Below are 19,134 nucleotides of genomic sequence, written 5' to 3' on the forward strand. Positions count from 1 at the left end.
GAGAAGTGTTCGTGCTCCGCGCGCCCGTCGCAGTGTGCTCCGTACTGTGGGTGCTGTGTGTTCGAAACGCGCTCATTTCTGCGATTGGCACTCCTGCTCCTCGTTCCGCGGGCCGCGAGAATAATCGACTACGCGAGTACGCGCCGTAACGCGTTCAACAACTTCCAAGTGTATCAAATGTTTGTCGGAATGAATGTGTCGCGCGAATCGGAGGGCTCGCTCGAGGCGGAGACGTTGAGGCGAAGGTACGTACCGTACGCATAGGCATTTAAGCAATTGTGATTTGCAGTTTCGTTTTAACATTCGCGGACGATCATAACCGTGGCGCTCGAATGTAGCATTCATTTATCTCGTGTCGTGCTTTGAACGCGGTGCCGGAATTGTCGTGCGATTTATCTCCGATTCTCTCCGTAGAGAAAACGAGGGCCGAGTGATATTGTCGTATCGAGTGATTCGTATAACGGAGCACCGTGATACTATAACGCCTGTTCGTGAATATGCTTCATAATCTCGTATAAATTTCGCGTCGCGTAAGTTAGCGGCCGGCAGTCACGATTCTTCGTCGTGCAAATTAATAATGCATATTAATAACGTAGTTTCGCGATCGAGATTTACGAGTTCGACACGTACTGCGCGTGCGATATTTAATTCAATAGCGTATTATTGATTAACCATGCGACTTCGTGTCTTTCCGCTTAACTCGCGTATTAATTATAGTATCGCGCCAAGTTGTCGACATCTTGGAGCATTTCGTCGCCATTAACGTAACGCGGTACGATATATTACACATACTACGTTTACGCGAGCGTTACTTCTGTAGTAACTTACGATAATTCACCCGTTTACGCGGAGTAAATTATCGTAAGTTACTACAGAAGTAACGCTCGCGTAAACGTAGTAACAGTAAAGTACTTCCTTCCCACGGGTACGACCTTGGCGAGGTGGAAGGCTCAGTACCCCGAGGATGTTACCCAAGCAAAACTCTCGTTTTGCTTGGATAAAAATCCAAAGACGGGGAATTAAGCTAACGTACCCTCCGTCCGCCGATTTAATCGAATAAACGAACCGCAGCCGCGGTTCGTCGCGTTTGCTTCGGGAGTGCCGTTCAAGTAATCGGACTGACTAAAAAACTTTCAAAGTCCATTTGAAGAATATTACGGTATACTTGACGAAATATTCTTCTCATGGGCTTTTTAAACGGGAGTGCCGTACAGTATCGCGCGAAAAACTTTTACTGATATAATTAGTCCGCGCGCGATTGTAGTTTATTATCTGCGAGTGTTTCTCGCGAGTGTCCTGTGCGAGAAGGTGATGAAAGGAGGAGAAGGAGGACGCCTGGCGCCCTGAGAGGAGGTGGAGGTCTGAGAGATACATCGGGCCCCAGTGGAGCAACTTTGGGGTGAGTATCATCTCTTATCTGCATAATAATTCTTTTCCATTTATTCAGATTGTTTTATTTCGATAAGTTAAAAATAATTAGAGCAAGAGAAATTATCCAACCACCATTTTTATAAAAATTTATTTTTGTAAAGATCTTTTTGAGAAAATAGATAATTGTATTATTAAATATCTCACACATTTAAAAACGAATTAGAGGCGAATAAGAATTATCTTTTGAAAGGTTGATTATTTTGAGCGCTTCTTTAATTTTATTCTTATGTTTGTATGTTACAGTATCATCGTAGCTACGTTGCTGAATAACTCCGCTCGTTGCGCATCGGATTGGTGAGTCAAAAAATTTTTTTTATTGAGGTAACGAGTCTACGATTAATCGAATATAGAGTAAATGTATCTCGGTACGTATCAAATTATAACAATAAATTATAGTATAACAAAATATTACATCTCGTAGATCCGTTGCCTTAAAATGGATGGGCTAAAACTGATTACGGAAAATATTTAATCTTGGTGGTACTTGTTTATATGATGTATTGTACTTATTGTGCGATTGTGCTTGAGCGGTTTGAGGAAATATCGTACACTTCGCATGCACGGAGCTCGCAAAGAGCTCATAACAGTTTATCTAATTATATTGACCACGTGCTGTGATATTGACGAATTGCCGCGTTCTACATAAATAATTGTTGAAGAAAATTTTAAATCTTAGATAAATGACAATCTTAAATATATGTATTTTATATCAAAATATATTAGAATTTTATTTCGCGAATTTGAATTAATGTAAGATACAGAATAGATTTTCGAAATTTTGTTACATTGGTCAATTCTGCTGTTAATATATATTTTAACACAGAGAAATAAGAAGTAAAACAATACTACTATTACAATTAATTTAGTAGTGATTTTTAAGATATAAAATTTTTATTTAGATTTTTTCTAAAGAATTATTTTTATGATATTATTTTTCTTGAATAAAAGAGAGTAAATAAGATATTGTGTTAGGTGTTATAAAAAAAAAGAAATATCTGTTATAGATAGAGCAAAATTATTAATTAGTTAGGATGTCTGTTTTTTATATTATATATCCATCTCTCTCTATTCCTTTTCTATATATTTATCCATCAAGATTAAATATTATATAAATTGATGCAAAGAAGCAATATATAGATATATTTAAAAAATGTCAGTCGGCATAAATATAAGCATAAGTAAGAGGGATATGAAATATTTTGGTCTTATTATGCAATTTATTTTATAGAAAATGTGATAATGGTTATTACTAAAATGGTTATTACGAAATTTATTTTAACAAAGCATCGATTTTACCCTAATTTTTTGTAGCCTATCCATCTATTTTTGATTGAGAAATTGGTTTTATGCCAGTCAAGTAATACATGACGTGAGATTTTAAATATTTTGTCGAGACGCGCTGGAACCTTTTAAATTATTTTAGAATTTATCGTATAGTACACCTATACATTCAATTTTGCAGTAATATAATATATGAATATATTAATTTAAAAATAATTTTAGTAGAAAATTAAAAATATAACGAGATATATTTATATGTGAATTTATAAAGATTTGCAATTATACCTATTGTATTATTCAGTTATAACTACGCGATTAATGATTAATTATAATATCCAATTATAATACCAATTGGATGGAAAATTAATTTTTTTTAGATCTCTTACGTCATTTATTTTCTATATCTTACTTGATACACTTTCAAGATGCGAACCGCATGAAAAACATGCACAATCACGCATCTTCGTATTTTTGCGATCGGTTTTTGCATTTTCCGAGAAATTTTCCGTTATTAATTTTTTAATTTTATCTACATTACGAATTCAATTTTTCATATAATTGAGATCAATATTCATATAACGTAAAGTAAATTTTTTTTTATACTTGATGATTATAATTCCTAATTAAAAGAACGGGTCACAAAAGAAACGGTCAATCAATATTCTCAAGCAAATAACGGAATTAGTGACATTCTTTTTGACCATTGTTGTGTCACTTTTTATATATAGATTAATATTTCATTTTAAATTAACTTCTTGTTGTCATGCATTTTTCGATACAATCGATGCTTACATATATAATTCAAATCGAACGTATATAATGTTATTTGTCGACGATGATAATAATCCGACAGTAGAAGGAGTTTTTTTCCTTTCTATTAATTTCTGGTCGAAATACAATCAGCAAAAGGTAGGTCCAATCTGGCCCAAAAAAGAAGACTGGATACGATAAGATAAGTGGTCAGCATTGACCACATTGGTGAAATATGTACATAAGGTAACGTACAAAGTGGTTTGATATATCTATCTGTTTATTAGCCCAAAATAGGGCTAATTTCTCTATATTTTCTCGCATATGTGCGAAATCGGAAAGACCTTAATTAAATTTCAATCATGACATGATCACTTGAGATGTGGAAAATGTGGAAATTGGGGGTTTTAACACTTGAGAAGTACCCCGTTTCAAATATCCCGCTGGATTAATTAGTAAATCAGGCTACTTATAAATCGTGTCACGATCATAAATAAAGATTTGTTGTATTAGGTTGTAACACGGGTAGGTAGGAAAATGGATAAGTATAATAGGACGATAGAATATACTGAATTACGGGTAGGTAGATTCGGATAGGCAGAGACAAGGGGATATAATTTGATGATTGAAAAGGTTGTAGACAAAATAAAAATAATAATATAATAATAATAAATTAATATAATAATAATATAATAATATAATAATAATAAATATAATTATATTTATTATTATTATTATTTATAATATAATACTTAAGACTTTAATATTTAAAACTGTATGATGTGATTTCAAATGAAATTCTTAATTGATTGCGTTTTTGCTACTATTTCGTTGTGAAAAGCCTTCGCCGACGAGATCGACGAAATTTCATAATGTTTAACATTTTCGTTTTATTGGTGTCCGTTATGACGTTATTCGTGTTCATTATCTTGCAAAGCAAAATATCCGTAAACTCTATTGTCGCGATATCGATGCAATGTCCTTAAATAAATTTAAATACATTGATATAAGCTTGTTTATATAATGAATCCGTTTTTGAAGGCTGGCATAAAAACTGTACGTATTTCACTTGTGCGCGAAGTGCCTCGAAAGAAAAGAGGGTACGTCGGCAGCAGATTGCGTACATTGTATTTTATTCTTTATGCTATTTTTAAACAACGCTTGATATAAAATTCTTTATTCTCGTTATTTGTTTTTATGCCTCTTTCTAAAAAGGTATTTTAAAATCTTAAAAGACAAGCTTTTAAAAAAAAGAAAAGATGATAACTTCAATAGCAATCTATGCAACCTTTATACACTTATATAATTATAAACTTTCTTTGAAATTACCTAATATTTATATCCTGACCATGAATACGGCAGAGCTTCAGCATCGACAATCCAAATAAATCGATCACTAATCATTAGTCCGTTCTATTTTTTTTTCTAAACAATAATATTTTATCCATAAAATGTAAACAGCGAAAGAAAACCGAACCAATTTTGTAACACTAACCGGTCAATTCTCTTTCGGCAATACCATGCTGGATCGTTAATGGCAAATTTCGTTTTTTGTAGAACCTGCAGTTATAAATATTTAAAATGATAAATACTTAAGACACTGAATGCTCAAATTTCGCGTTACTTTTCCAGTAGAGACAAATTCAACATTAACCATCATTCCAATTAGGAAAACAGATAGGATTCTAAGTTCTACAAGTAATATTGTACTCTCCAGGTATATGCAGGTGTGTGTGTGCAGGTGGGTCCGAATAAGTGTCTTTCACACGCACTCTCGTCGCTCCGCGACTTAATAAAGCTCATCTAATAATAATTCGTTGAGCGTGCAACGGTTACAACTTTTTAAAATATGCGGCGTTTGCAATAATGTTAATTGTAATATTATTATTCATTGTTAATATTATTAAAATAAATTTTAATTTTTAGTCGATAGAGGAAATCTCAGAAGGAACATAGGAAAGGAAGTAGAGGAATGTATGTAAAACACAAAGTAAGCAGATAAAACTTTCTACCGAGCAGTGAGAGAATTAAAAAAGTTTCTGTTAATGTATCTCAAATCTACTATATTAATATTCGGCCTATTGTCTGCATGCATTTGAGAAAGTTTTGATTATACATTCTGTATTGTACATATACGTTCAAATCTCCGTTTCTTGGTTGTAACTATTTAAATTGATATTGAAGTTTGCATAATTTTTGTCAGCAGTTGGACAAATTGTTTAAAAGGAAACGGGTTTCTGGCCAGAGCTGTTGCAAATGTCACAGCGGTTGCAATCACGTAACATTTAACACTATCAGAGCGAGACTAGTCTTTCAAGTTACAAGCAACACTTTACTTTGGAATTAAACACGCCGCTTTGAGAAGGTATATTAATATACTCTTGGAGTTGTTAAATACATTTAAATTTATAAAAAATATATTTTCCTTTAAATCGCTTAATAAACAAATAAAGTAAATTACTTAACAATTTTAATTTCTTTGCTTAATATTTTTTTATTAATTTTAATTATACATTCTATATTGTATATATACGTTCAAATCTCTGTTTCTTGATTGTAACTATTTAAATTGATATTAAAGTTCGCATAATTTTTGTCAGCAGTTAGACAGATCGTTTAAGTAAGGTAATTGGTTTCTGGCCAAAACTAGTCTTCCTCTGAAAGTGTCGAATTGATCAATTCGACACTTTCAGAGGAAGACTAGTTTTCAAATTACTAGTAACACTTTACTTTAGAAACAAATACGCCGCTTTGAGAAGGTAAATTAACGTTGTCTTGAAGTCTGTTTGTCAATGCATTTAAATCTATAGAATATATATTTTTTAAATCGCTTAATACACAATTAGAGTAAAGTATTTAAAAATTGTAATTTCTTTGCCTAATATTTTTTTCACACAGTTCTACGAGCATTGATAATTCTTACAATTTGTCTGTTTATACATATATGAGATTATATATTTAAATAATTTGTGTTATTTAACATTATAAATATACATATATAAATTATACTATTTATATAATCTATTATATAATTTCTATAATAAAAATATTTTTATATATAAATTTATTTAATATATATAATATATAATCCTATATATGATTGTATATTATTGTCAGTTATCGTAATATATTGTTAATTATAAAAATGCACAAGAGTATAATAAATGTAAGAATGATATTTTTATACACATATACATCTATTATATGAAAATATTATAAGGAACATGACTTTTTCAAGAATTATTTATTCCTAGATTATACAATAATTAATAAAACATTTTTTAAATCATGTTTCTTATATGACTCATATACGTTAACGCGGAATGCATTCAAATAATATTCACCAACATAAAGTCATAAATAACGAGAAACGCGCGTACAAATCTTAGAGAGGTCTAAATATTAAAAAAAATCTAAACAGCATTTAAATAAAGATCAATATTTTCCGCAATCATTTTCGCATATTGATTAGCATTCATTGACAGCTCTTTAAATGATTCGTCATAATATGTTTCCTCGACCATTAAATCCATAACCGTGGAACATGAAGTCACCATTTCGTACCAAATGCGTTTGTAGATTTGTAATTCTCTATCATTCTCAATTGTTGTGCGAAATTTTTTACGAGCGTCCTCTAAACACTCTACTCGCTGTTTATGTAATTTTATTTGTTCATCTCTTTGTTCTTCAAAACTTGCAAAATATTTGTATGTATCCGAAATTTTAAGTGTTATCTTCGCATAATTTTCGATGTCAGTGTCTGCAGTAAAATATTCCTTCGCTGCTTCAAGTTCTCTCACAGTTTTTACGAAAACCGATTTGGCATCAGCAAGATTCAATATACATGTTTCTGTGATCATACTAGTTATATGTTCCAATTCTTCTTCTAGTAAGTCAGAAATCATTAAATTTGACTCCTTAGATTTTGTCTTTAATTTTGACATTTTATCTTGTATCTCAGAAGATTTTTCTTTATTCTGTGAAAATTTTTTCATCCAGAAACGTAAAAGAGAAACTCCATAGAAACCCCAAGATCTAGCACTAACGGCAAAGGCATTATTAAAACTTTTATTCAAATTAAGAGAAGCTTTTTTCTCTGCCGACAAATTTTCAACAAATCTATCTATTATATAATCTCCAATAGCAATGCGACTTTTAGCTTCAGTGAACAGATCGTTTGCTAGAAAGTATCTAGACAGATCAAATAAAGTTAAAGCTATATCAAGACATTTGTCGTCATATTTTGTTTTGCCATATATCATGTCTATCATTCGGTTGTTTAATAATAAATGCGTGTATATTACAAATTCGCGCTTATCTTGCGACCTAGTGAGATATTGACGTCCTAAGTCCTGTAAAGTTGTATGATGCAAACTGTTTAAGATAATTTTAGGATTCGATTCTTTTTCTTTAATACCAACAAGATTTGCTACGTTGATGGGATCAGGATAATTATCCTTATTTGTGTACGTGTGATATAGTAACATTGCCGTATTCAAGAATTCATTATCTTTCTTTTTCTCAAATTTCTCAGAAAGTGAATGCAATTCGTTCAGTGCACCTATAGATGTCAATATAGCTTTACGGTCAAACATTTTTCCTTCTAACAGTTCCAAACAACTTGAAAGACAGTGTAGAGCAGTTTCTAAATCGTCAATATTCGTAGATGTAACATATTCTAAGCCAATGTTGTAATAAGCTGTCGCTAAAGCAACACGATCATCAAAATTTTGGTCCTTTAAAACATCGACATTATGATACAACACATTCATCCTCTCCTGTAACGCTTTTATTTTGTTTCTCTTCTTAGCAAGTTTAGTGTCTTCATCCATGTACTTTACTTCAAACGACAAATGTAGAACTCCCAAAAATTTCTTACTAATATTCATACTTGTACTGGATTCGGCCGGTACCGTTTCTGTATAAACAATGAGAATTAATGGTTAGAAATCATTACATGGACATTTATTTACCTAAATTATTTGTATGCGTTACCGAGTTGAAGAATTGCGAGTTTTTCTTCCATTACTTGTTTGAAGTACGCGAACATTATTACTCAATATTGATATAAAGAAAATTTTTAGTATAAATTTATAAACTTGTTGTATTCTGACTTGCAAATTTATCAAACGTTCTCTCATCCTAGATGGGGGATTTCCACGTGCTATACACGTGCTATACACAAAATTAGTTTACACTTCCGATATCCAATTAAAATGTATATTTTATAGGAATAAAATTTTTCTTTATGTAGGGTCTCTAGTGCGTTCTCCTATAGGATATCGAATTGTGACGTTGAGCATAGACAAGTTTTCCGAAAGAGGCATAAGATCTCACCCAATGACCCAAGGTGTCAAATTTATTTATTTATTTGTCGAGTATGGTCTTTCAAAAGAGCTCGTTGGAATAAACATCTTTTTTATTATAAAATCTAACAATTTAACTTTATGTTAATATTAAAAGAAAAATTACGCAAGTTTTATGTTAAATGGCGAATTCTCGAAACACATCTACAAATGAAAATTTTAATAACCAAACATCTCGATTGTTTTAATTTTTATGTGCTACATAATGATAAATATGTATACATACATATACATACATATACATATATATACATAATGATAAATACTACAAATGATAAATGTTTAAAGTTTTCGACCAATCAGATTGTTCAATATTTGCGTGGCCAATGACGTCGCACGATGAAGTTGCCTGCAGATATCGAGTCTCAATATCTTTCTACATATGGATACAGTATAACACTATTAAATTTAACTATTTAATTTAATTTATTTATTTTCTTAATGCTACGTTCTTTGTTACGCATAAGTCTGCGCGTAAAGTACTTAATATAAATATAGCAATGCCGGGACACGTACCTATGTCTGGACATTTTTATCATTTTAGTTAAATAAGTTATAACGCGAATTAAAATCAAAGAATCAAAGATAAAATTATTTTTCTTGTATTATATTTTTATCTTTGATTATAATTTTGATTATACTTATTTAAAAACCAAAATGATAAAGGTGTCCAGACATAGGTTTTAAGTGCTCCGGCATTGGTACACTTACCTTATATCATTCCACTACGCCTGCGTTGGGGGAGCGCGCTGTTAGCGCTATTTGCTTATTCTATCTTTGTTTTACACCTGATGAGCGATAAAGATAGAATGATGGAATAGCGCTAATAGCGTGCTCCCGAACACTGTCTACATGCGATTTCAAGTCACAATGCACGAATAATAAGATATGACGCGTTTGATCCGAAAACGTCTAACTTCAGATACGTTCCATATGCGAACTTTCCGCCAACCTGATTGGTCAATTTTAAACTTCTTCTGCTTAAAAAAAAAAATTGCAACACCCCAATGCATGTCAATTTTTGTATCGAAATGCTTTCGGGGATTTGTTAACATTCGTCGACATGACAGGGTCTTTTTGCATTTATATAAGAATGCGTGAATTATTATCGCATTATAAATATCAATATACCTGCAAAGAATTATGCGCATGTGTTGCCAGCGTATGCTAAACAACGGCCGTGGCATCATTGGACGGGATTAAAATTTTATTGCAAGCACAGCACGAGCACTACAAACATTTAGGTGAAAATGTAAACTCTTTTGTCAATAATAGATGCAAATAATACAATAAAGTATTTGTATGCGACATATATGAATAAGTACGTAAAAATTTGCAGGTGTTTTCTCGAGTTTCAGGAAAATTATTCGACGCGAAAATTTCTCTACTTTGTATAAAGGCAATTTCGTTTAAATGATCAGACTGTGCCATACGCAGCGATGCAATTTACAGCGTATGAACAATATAAAAAAATGCTGAAAAATTGGATATTAGGGCCTGCTCAAATACAATAGCGATGTTTGAAACCACGCGTATCAAAGTTTTCGGATTAAATGCCGTCCTGCTTTTTCTTAAATAGAAATATTCAGATTACTTTAATTACTTAAATTGACGTCAATAATTCAATTGTTTTAATTATTACTAACTATTTGAAAACCCTCCTGTGTTGATAAGAAAATTGATGGCATCGCAAAAAATATCAGTTTAACTGGAAGCCGAATATTTCATATTCACTATAAATAATACTTAATATACCTATTAAAACTGTAAGATAAACTCTAATTTTCAGTCGATAGAGGAAATCTCAGAAGGAACAAGTAGAGACAAAATCCATATCTAAAAAAGAGATGTAAAGTCGATACTCGAATCTATCGAAGTTTATTGTTGCTTTTCCGCGATGCCGATTGGTTCTCTCGCTGTGATTACTTCATTTGCAGCTGTTATCGTATATTTTTACAGTTGTGTGTATCAAGAAGTTAATAATGTAATAGTAATAGCATAAAGTTAAAGCTAAATAGCGCGCGCGAAGCGTGAAAAAATTAATTAAAAATTTCAATTGCTTATAACAATTGGAATTTGCAATTTCTTGTAACTTGAACTTATTTTTCTCAAAGATTGTCTTCTTAGTTTTAAAATGCTTTTTTGTAGATTTCTCTACGACAAATATAACCAGAGATATTAATTTGTAAAGTAGACGACTTCTTCATTTTTGACGAAAATTGTATTGTTTATAGCTTTTGCAAAAAAAAATTTTTGGACAAACAAAAAAATACGTATCTGCTTATTTTATGTATATTTCATGTAAAAAAAGTTTCAATCGATTTAAAAAATACGAGGTCAAATCTTGTCCGATTTGACGTGGAATCGCCCATATAAAAGTTCGACTACCGAGCGGACAAAGTTTGAGAAGGAATGCACCTTTATAAAAAATTATGCGCGCATAGTACAATAGTAATTAAGAGTAATAAATAGAACATGACGGTCTGTCATTTGTGTCATACGGCGCACCGACAATCTTGTTCTGGCTTGGCTCTGCCGTGCTGATCATGTTCATATTTGTGATTTCCTGTAACATACATAATGCGTTTTATTAAAATTTGTAAAAAAATGTTTCGTTCTTTTTCTCTTTTTTTAAAAATATTATATAAGATATTTTGTATCATAGACCATACGAATATTTATATATTTTATATTGCAAAAAAGAATATTTTTTAAACTTTATGAAACACATTCATAATGTTCGAAAAATGTTCCATTTTTAATATTAAAGTTGTGCATTTCATTAATCAGATTTAAATTGAGAAATTTAATTAAATTTTAGATTTTAATTGAAAAATATTTGCGCAAGAAATCCATATCGTCTCGGTCGTAATAATCAATTAAATTTCTATAGATCGGACAAAAATAAAAATTTTTAAGCACATAAAACGAATTTACTACTATAATCGTTATCGTCCTATTTCCACGAACTCGAAGATATTACGCGAATCTCATAAAAAGTTTATATTGAAATGAATCGTCGCAACATACCTCGTCTTGTGCGGTTGAAGGCTTAAGATTTGTATAAAACTGGTGAATCATACTTTGCATTGTGTTGAGAATGTTGTATGTACGTCCAGGGTGCATATTTTCCGTATAAAAACCGAATGAACGTGGATTTGTTATATAGTCATTCTTGATCTGACGGTTTTCCACCCGCTTATCTGTAATTGAACAGTTTACATTGAAGCGTATTAATATCGGTACAATGATTTATGTTCCCGTCTCATTGGAACTCATATATAAGCTGGAGTTACGCGTCTTTCAAGATAAGCGTTAGGTTATTACTTGAAGATGTCAAATTTTAATCTTGTGCTATGAAATATTTACCAGTAGTATCAGTAGGCTCATGTTCTGGAAGTAACGAGTCGATGGTTGTAGGATGCTTGGCGTCAGTTAAGGGCGACTTCGCGACCACATCATTGTCATGTGCAACGACCTCAGATTTAATGCTTGCACGATCCGATCTTTTCCTTCGGTTGTGTACCATCTGGAGAAATATCATTCTTATGAAATATTCAGTAACTTATCAATTCGTGTGCAAGAACATGATAAATATCAGCGTTTGTTGTAGGTATTTTAAATTAAATATTACATTTAAAATATAAATCTAAATAAAGTTTAAAATTTTAATAAAATGATAGTAATATAAATAAAATATTGCGAATGTTAAGTTAATGAAACATATGTCATTTAATCAGATTAAGTAATATGATAATGAGCATTCACCAAGGGTTGAAGAGAGCGGCCTCCGCCCATATGGTGGATAAATTGCTTTCTACGCCTCGATTCTTCCATTCTTTTACGCTTAGCCTCTTTTGGATCTTCATTTTTTTCTGTTGTTGAGGCTTGTTTTGATTGCGGTGTCAATGATTGATACAATGATCGATACAAGTAGTATAGTGGGTAGATTGTGTAGTAGAATGGAAGTCCATCTTGGGTAGAGATGATTGGCTCACTTGAACGAGCATTGATTTGGTTCGATTCATAGGGATACACCGTCTGAACTCCCGGAAGATATCGCGTCGATTCCTGGTCTGATAATTGTTCCGCGCGATATTGTTCAGTCGGAGACTGTATCCAGTACTGCGGAACAGACTGATCTTGTAAATAGCGTGGATTGCTGTCGTATTGATGTTCATAGCCGGGTTGAACGAGGACGTCGGCAAGTGCGATACTTGCTAACGAGGTTGTCACTGCTAAGAACTGGAATGATTAAGGAAACTTTAAGCAGATTATTCTCGAACAGATGTTATGGCAGAAATTTGTTCCCTAAATTATTTATGTAACAATTTAAAATTATTGAGAGAAAGATTATATATTTATAGATTTATTATGGAATATTATTTTGTTAATATAAAAATCGATTTAGAAAAAAAGTAAAATATAAATATAAAAGAGAAATGAACGTTTTATTATGTATTAATTTCTACAAAATTTCTGTCTAACGCTGATGATATGGCTTAATTATTGAAAAGTTCTAATTCCAGAAGTTAAGGACTCAAATAAAAATATTAAATAAATATAAAATATGCATCAGAAGAGTTCACTTACTAATCCTCGATGCGAAAACATCGTGTAGCTCTTGCAGTTTTACTAACGCGATTCCTCAGTGTCACTAACTTAAATAACCCAAAGAATCGCTGACGTCAGGTTGAAATAATAAGGTTCCATAATTTCATCAGTTGCACATTGCAAAATCGTCCCGAGACAAAAAGTACGGACGTCATTAAATTTTTAAAAAAGTATGTTGTCTATATACGCATTCTGAAAATATGCTTGATGCAAATTTACCATCAACGATCTTATGCCACCTGCATATAATTTTCTTACATTTGTGTGTGTTGATTTGTGATATGTTACATTCTGATGTAAAACAATTCAATATTTTGTATTCTTTAGTATCAACATGTATCTTGTAGCACAATTTTTCTAAAATAAATAGTTGATGTAGATATTTATTTGATGGTAGGTAATATGTGTTATATAAAAGAGTTACAAGAAAATATAGTTTAACGTGAGAAGATCGAAAAGAAACTTTGTATTTAACGGCAGGCGTCAACCGTTGACGTCAGTATAGACAGAAAACGGTTTCGGTAGTGCGCGGTAGCGTAAGTGGGAATGATGCGCACACACACTATACACAAGTGCAAAGTGTAAGAAGAATGTAAGTAGCATAAGAGCGTTGATGGTAAAAATGATATTAATTGGTGTGATAGGCTTCAAAACATGTCCGTTTAGCTTAAAATCACCTGATTTCAATAATTCTTATAAAAATAAAACGTTTCTGATATTTTAAAATGAAATTCAGAAGGGGCCAAAAACCGGCCTTTTAGACCCTCCCCCTTTCTGTTAGTGTAGGTATCTCAAATCCGCTATATTAATATTCGACTGATTATTTGCATGCGTTTAAGAAAGTTTTAATTATATATTCTCTGTATGTACATATAAGTTCAATCTCTGTTTCTTGTTTGTAACTATAATTAAAATTGACATTTTGTATTGTTAGCATAATTTCTGGTAGTCTGTAGAGGGATCGTTTAAGTAAGATAATGGGTTTCTGGCCAGAGCTGCTGCGAGTGTTACAGCGGTTGCAATCACGTAATATCCGTTTGACACTATCAGAGCAAAATTTTCAAGTTACCAGCAGTACATTACTTTGGAATCAAACATGTATGTCGCTTTGAGAATGTTGAGAGAGGTAAATTAAATTTGCAAATAGAGTAACTTACTTAAAAATTTCAATTCTTTGCCTAATATTTTTTTCATACAGTTCTACGCATCGATAATTTTTACAATTTGTCTGTTTATAAATGAGATTATATATTTCTATAATTTATGTTATTTAAGGTTATATACATATATACATGTATAAATTATACTATTTATATAATCTTATGTAATTTCTATATAATAAATATATTCTTACAGAACTGTATTAATATGTATATAATATATCGACATAATGTATATACATTATGTACATTATATACATTAATATATTTGTATATAAGAATATATTTGTTGTATGATGTATATAACATACATAATACATGTAATATATAATCTTAAATAATTTTGTGTGTTATTGTCAATTATTATAAAATGTAAATTATTGTCAAATATAAAAATATAAGAGTATAATAAATGTAAGAATTATATTTTTAACGTATGTCTATCATATAAAAATGTTAAGAAATATGATTCATTCAAGAATTATTTATCCTCAGTTATATTTAAGTAATACAGACAATTAATTGAAAGATATTTTTTTAATCACATATTATGTTTCTTATATGACTTACATACGATAGAGAAATGCATGCAATAATATTTTCCAATGTCGTCACAAATAATGAAAAATGAAGAAATCTTAGTAAAGACTAAATACATATAAAAAAATCTAAACTGTATTTAAATAAAAATTGATATTTTCTGCGATTATTTTCGCATATTGATCAGCTTTCATTGACAGTTCTTCAAATGATTCGTCGAAATATGTTTCCTCGACCATTAAATCCATAACCGTGGAACATGAAGTCACCATTTCGTACCAAATGCGTTTGTAGATTTGTAATTCTCTATCATTCTCAATTGTTGTGCGAAAATTTTTACGAGCGTCCTCTAAACACTCTACTCGCCGTTTATGTAATTTTATTTGTTCATCTCTTTGTTCTTCAAAACCTGCAAAATATTTGTATGTATCCGAAATTTTAAGTGTTATTTTGGCATAATTTTCGATGTCAGTGTCTGCAGTAAAATATTCCTTCGCTGCTTCAAGTTCTCTCAAAGTTTTTACGAAAACCGATTTGGCATCAGCAAGATTCAATATACATGTTTCTGTGATCTTAGTTACATGTTCTGTGATCTTACAATTAGTTATATGTTCCAAATCCTTTTCTAGTAGGTCAGAAATCATTTTTGACTCCATAGATTTTGTCTCTAATTTTGACATTTCATCTTGTATCTCAGAAGATTTTTCTTTATTCTGTGAAAATTTTTTCATCCAGAAACGTAAAAGAGAAACTCCATAGAAACCCCAAGATCTAGCATTAACGGCAAAGGCATAACTATGACTTTCATTCAAATTAAGAGAAGCTTTTTTCTCTGCCGACAAATTTTCAACAAATCTGTCTATTACATAACCTCCAATAGCAATGCGACTTTTAGCTTCAGTGAACAGATCGATTGCTAGAAAGTATCTAGACAGATCAAATAAAGTTAAAGCCATATCAAGACATTTGTCGTCATATTTTATTTTGCCATATATCATGTCTTTCAGTCGGTTGTTTAATATTAAATGCATGTATATTACAAATTCGCGCTTATCTTGCGATCTAGTGAGATATTGACGGCCTAAGTCCTGTAAAGTTGTATGATGCAAACTGTTCAAGATAATTTTAGGATTCGATTCTTTTTCTTTAATACCAACAAGATTTGCTACGTGGATGGGATCAGGATAATTATCCTTATTTGTGTACGAGTAATATAGGAACATTGCTGTATTCAAGAATATAATATCCTGTTTTTTGTCAATTTTCTCACAAACTGAATTCAATTCGTTAAATGCACCTATAGATGTCAATATAGCTTTACGGTCTAACATTTTGTCCTTTAACAGTTTAAAACATTTTTGAAAACACTGTTTAGCAGTATTTAAATCGTCAGTATTCAAAGAAGTGACATATTCTAAGCCAATGTTGTAATGAGCTGCCGCTAAAGCAACACGATCATCAAAATTTCGGTCCTTTAAAACATCGACTACATTATGATACAACACATTCATCCTCTCCTGTAACGCTTTTATTTTGATTCTTTTCTTAGCAAGTTTAGTGTCTTCAACCATGTACTTTACTTCAAACGACAATTGTAGAACTTCCAAAAATTTCTTACTAATATTCATACTTGTAGTGGATTCGGCCGGTATCGTTTCTGTATAAACAATGAGAATTAATGGTTAGAATCATTACATGGACATTTATTTACCTAAATTATTTGTATGCGTTACCGAGTTGAAGAATTGCGAGTTTTTCTTCCATTACTTGTTTGAAGTACGCGAACATTATTACTCAATATTGATAGAAAGAAAATTTTTAGTATAAATTTATAAACTTGTTGTATTCTGACTTGCAAATTTATCAAACGTTCTCTAATCCTGGATGGGGGATTTCTACATACACGTGCTATACACAAAATTAGTTTACACTTCCGATATCCAATTAAAATGTATATTATATAGGAATAAAATTTCTCTTTATGTAGGGTCTCTAGTGCGTTCTCCTATAGGATATCGAATTGTGACGTTGAGCATAGACAAGTTTCCCGAAAGAGGCATAAGATCTCACCCAATGACCCAAGGTGTCAAATTTATTTATTTATTTGTCGAGTATGGTCTTTCTAATGAGCTCGTTGGAATAAACATCTTTTTTATTATAAATTCTAACAATTTAACTTTATGTTAATATTAAAACAAAAATTACGCAAGTTTTATGTTAAATGGCGAATTCTCGAAACACATCTACAAATAAAAATTTTAATAACCAAACATCTCGATTGTTTTAATTTTTAAATGATAAATGTTTTCGACCAATCAGATTGTTCAATATTTGCGTGGCCAATGATGTCGCACGATGAAGTTGTCTGCAGATATCGAGTCTCGATAATATCTTTCTACATATGGATACAGTATAACACTATTAAATTTAACTATTTAATTTAATTTATTTATTTTCTTAATCCTACGTTCTTTGTTACGCGTAAGTCTGCGCGTAAAGTACTTAAGATAAATATAGCAATGCTGGGACACGTACCTATGTCTGAACATTTTTATCATTTTAGTTAAATAAGTTATAACGCGAATTAAAATTAAAAATTCAAAGATAAAAATATTTTTTTTGTATTATATTTTTATCTTTGATTTTAATTTGCGTTATACTTATTTAAAAACCAAAATGATAAAGGTGTCCAGACATAGGTTTTAAGTGCCCCGGTATTGGTACACTTACCTTATATCATTCCACTACGCTTGCTTTCGGGGAACGCGCTGTTAGCGCTATTTGCTTATTCTATCTTTGTTTTACACCTGATGAGCGATAAAGATAGTATGATGCAATAGCGCTAATAGCGCGCTCCCCGAACGCAGCCTACATGCGATTTCAAGTCACAATGCACGAATAATAAGATATGACGCGTTTGATCCGAAAACGTCTAACTTCAGATACTTTCCATATGCGAACTTTCCGCCAACCTGATTGGTCAATTTTAAACTCCTGCTTAAAAAAAAAAAAAAAATCGCAACACCCCAATGCATGTCAATTTTTGTATCGAAATGCTTTCGGGGATTTGTTAACATTCGTCGACATGACAGGGTCTTTTTGCATTTATATAAGAATGCGTGAATTATTATCGCATTATAAATATCAATATACCTGCAAAGAATTATGCGCATGTGTTGCCAGCGTATGCTAAACAACGGCCGTGGCATCATTGGACAGGATTAAAATTTTATTGCAGGCACAGCACGAGCACTACAAACATTTAGGTGAAAATGTAAACTTTTTTGTCAATAATACATAGATGCAAATAATACAAAGTATTTGTACGCGACATATATGAAAAAGTACGTGAAAATTTGCAGATGTTTTCTCGAGTTTCAGGAAAATTATTCGACGCGAAAATTTCTCTACTTTGTATAAAGGCAATTTCGTTTAAATGATCAGACTGTGCCATACGCAGCGATGCAATTTACAGCGTATGAACAATATAAAAAAATGCTGAAAAATTGGATATTAGGGCCTGCTCGAATACAATAGCGATTAATTACTTAAATTGACGTCAATAATTTAATTGTTTTACTTATTACTATTTGAAAACCTTCCTGTTTTGATAAGAAAATTGATGGCATCGCAAAAGATATCAGTTTAACTGGAAGCCGAATATTTCATATTCACTAAATAATACTTAATATAGGTACCTATTATTAAAATTGTAGGATAAACTCTAATTTTCAGTCTATCGAGGAAATCTCAGAAGGAACAAGTAGAGACAAAATATATATAAAGCACAATTTAAACAGATGAGACTTTCTACCTAACAGTGAGAGAATTAAAAAAAGGGGGAGGGTCCATAACGCCGTCTCTGAATTTTATTTTAAAATATCAGAAACGTTTTATTTTTATAAGAATTATTGAAATCAGGTGAATTTTCTTACATTTGTGTATGTTGATTTGTGTTATGTTACATTCTGATGTAAAACAATTAAATATTT

The 19,134-nt window shown here is 31.3% G+C and overlaps 3 protein-coding genes across 3 annotated transcripts; all 3 read right to left on the reverse strand.

Annotated features, from left to right (window-relative positions):
- Positions 1-6,576: 6,576 nt before the first annotated feature.
- Positions 6,577-8,695, reverse strand: LOC139780562 (KIF-binding protein-like). Its single transcript, XM_071719243.1, has 2 exons — positions 8,458-8,695; positions 6,577-8,380 (listed from the first exon to the last, which is right to left on the reverse strand). Exons 1-2 carry the CDS (start codon positions 8,510-8,512, stop codon positions 6,876-6,878), a joined length of 1,560 nt encoding a protein of 519 aa, XP_071575344.1. The 5' UTR covers positions 8,513-8,695; the 3' UTR covers positions 6,577-6,875.
- Positions 8,696-11,104: 2,409 nt separating this feature from the next.
- Positions 11,105-14,679, reverse strand: LOC139780564 (uncharacterized). Its single transcript, XM_071719248.1, has 6 exons — positions 13,701-14,679; positions 13,422-13,634; positions 12,597-13,073; positions 12,198-12,357; positions 11,859-12,031; positions 11,105-11,394 (listed from the first exon to the last, which is right to left on the reverse strand). Exons 2-6 carry the CDS (start codon positions 13,440-13,442, stop codon positions 11,284-11,286), a joined length of 942 nt encoding a protein of 313 aa, XP_071575349.1. The 5' UTR covers positions 13,443-13,634; positions 13,701-14,679; the 3' UTR covers positions 11,105-11,283.
- Positions 14,680-15,096: 417 nt separating this feature from the next.
- Positions 15,097-19,068, reverse strand: LOC139780546 (KIF-binding protein-like). Its single transcript, XM_071719199.1, has one exon. The coding sequence runs from the start codon at positions 16,768-16,770 to the stop codon at positions 15,271-15,273; it is 1,500 nt and encodes a 499-aa protein (XP_071575300.1). The 5' UTR covers positions 16,771-19,068; the 3' UTR covers positions 15,097-15,270.
- Between the last annotated feature and the right edge of the window lie 66 nt (positions 19,069-19,134).

This window comes from Temnothorax nylanderi, unplaced genomic scaffold (assembly GCF_030848795.1).
Source record: "Temnothorax nylanderi isolate EJ_2023f unplaced genomic scaffold, tnyl_v1.0 TNYL_tig0284_pilon, whole genome shotgun sequence".
In the NCBI taxonomy this organism is placed as follows: Eukaryota; Metazoa; Arthropoda; class Insecta; order Hymenoptera; family Formicidae; genus Temnothorax; species Temnothorax nylanderi.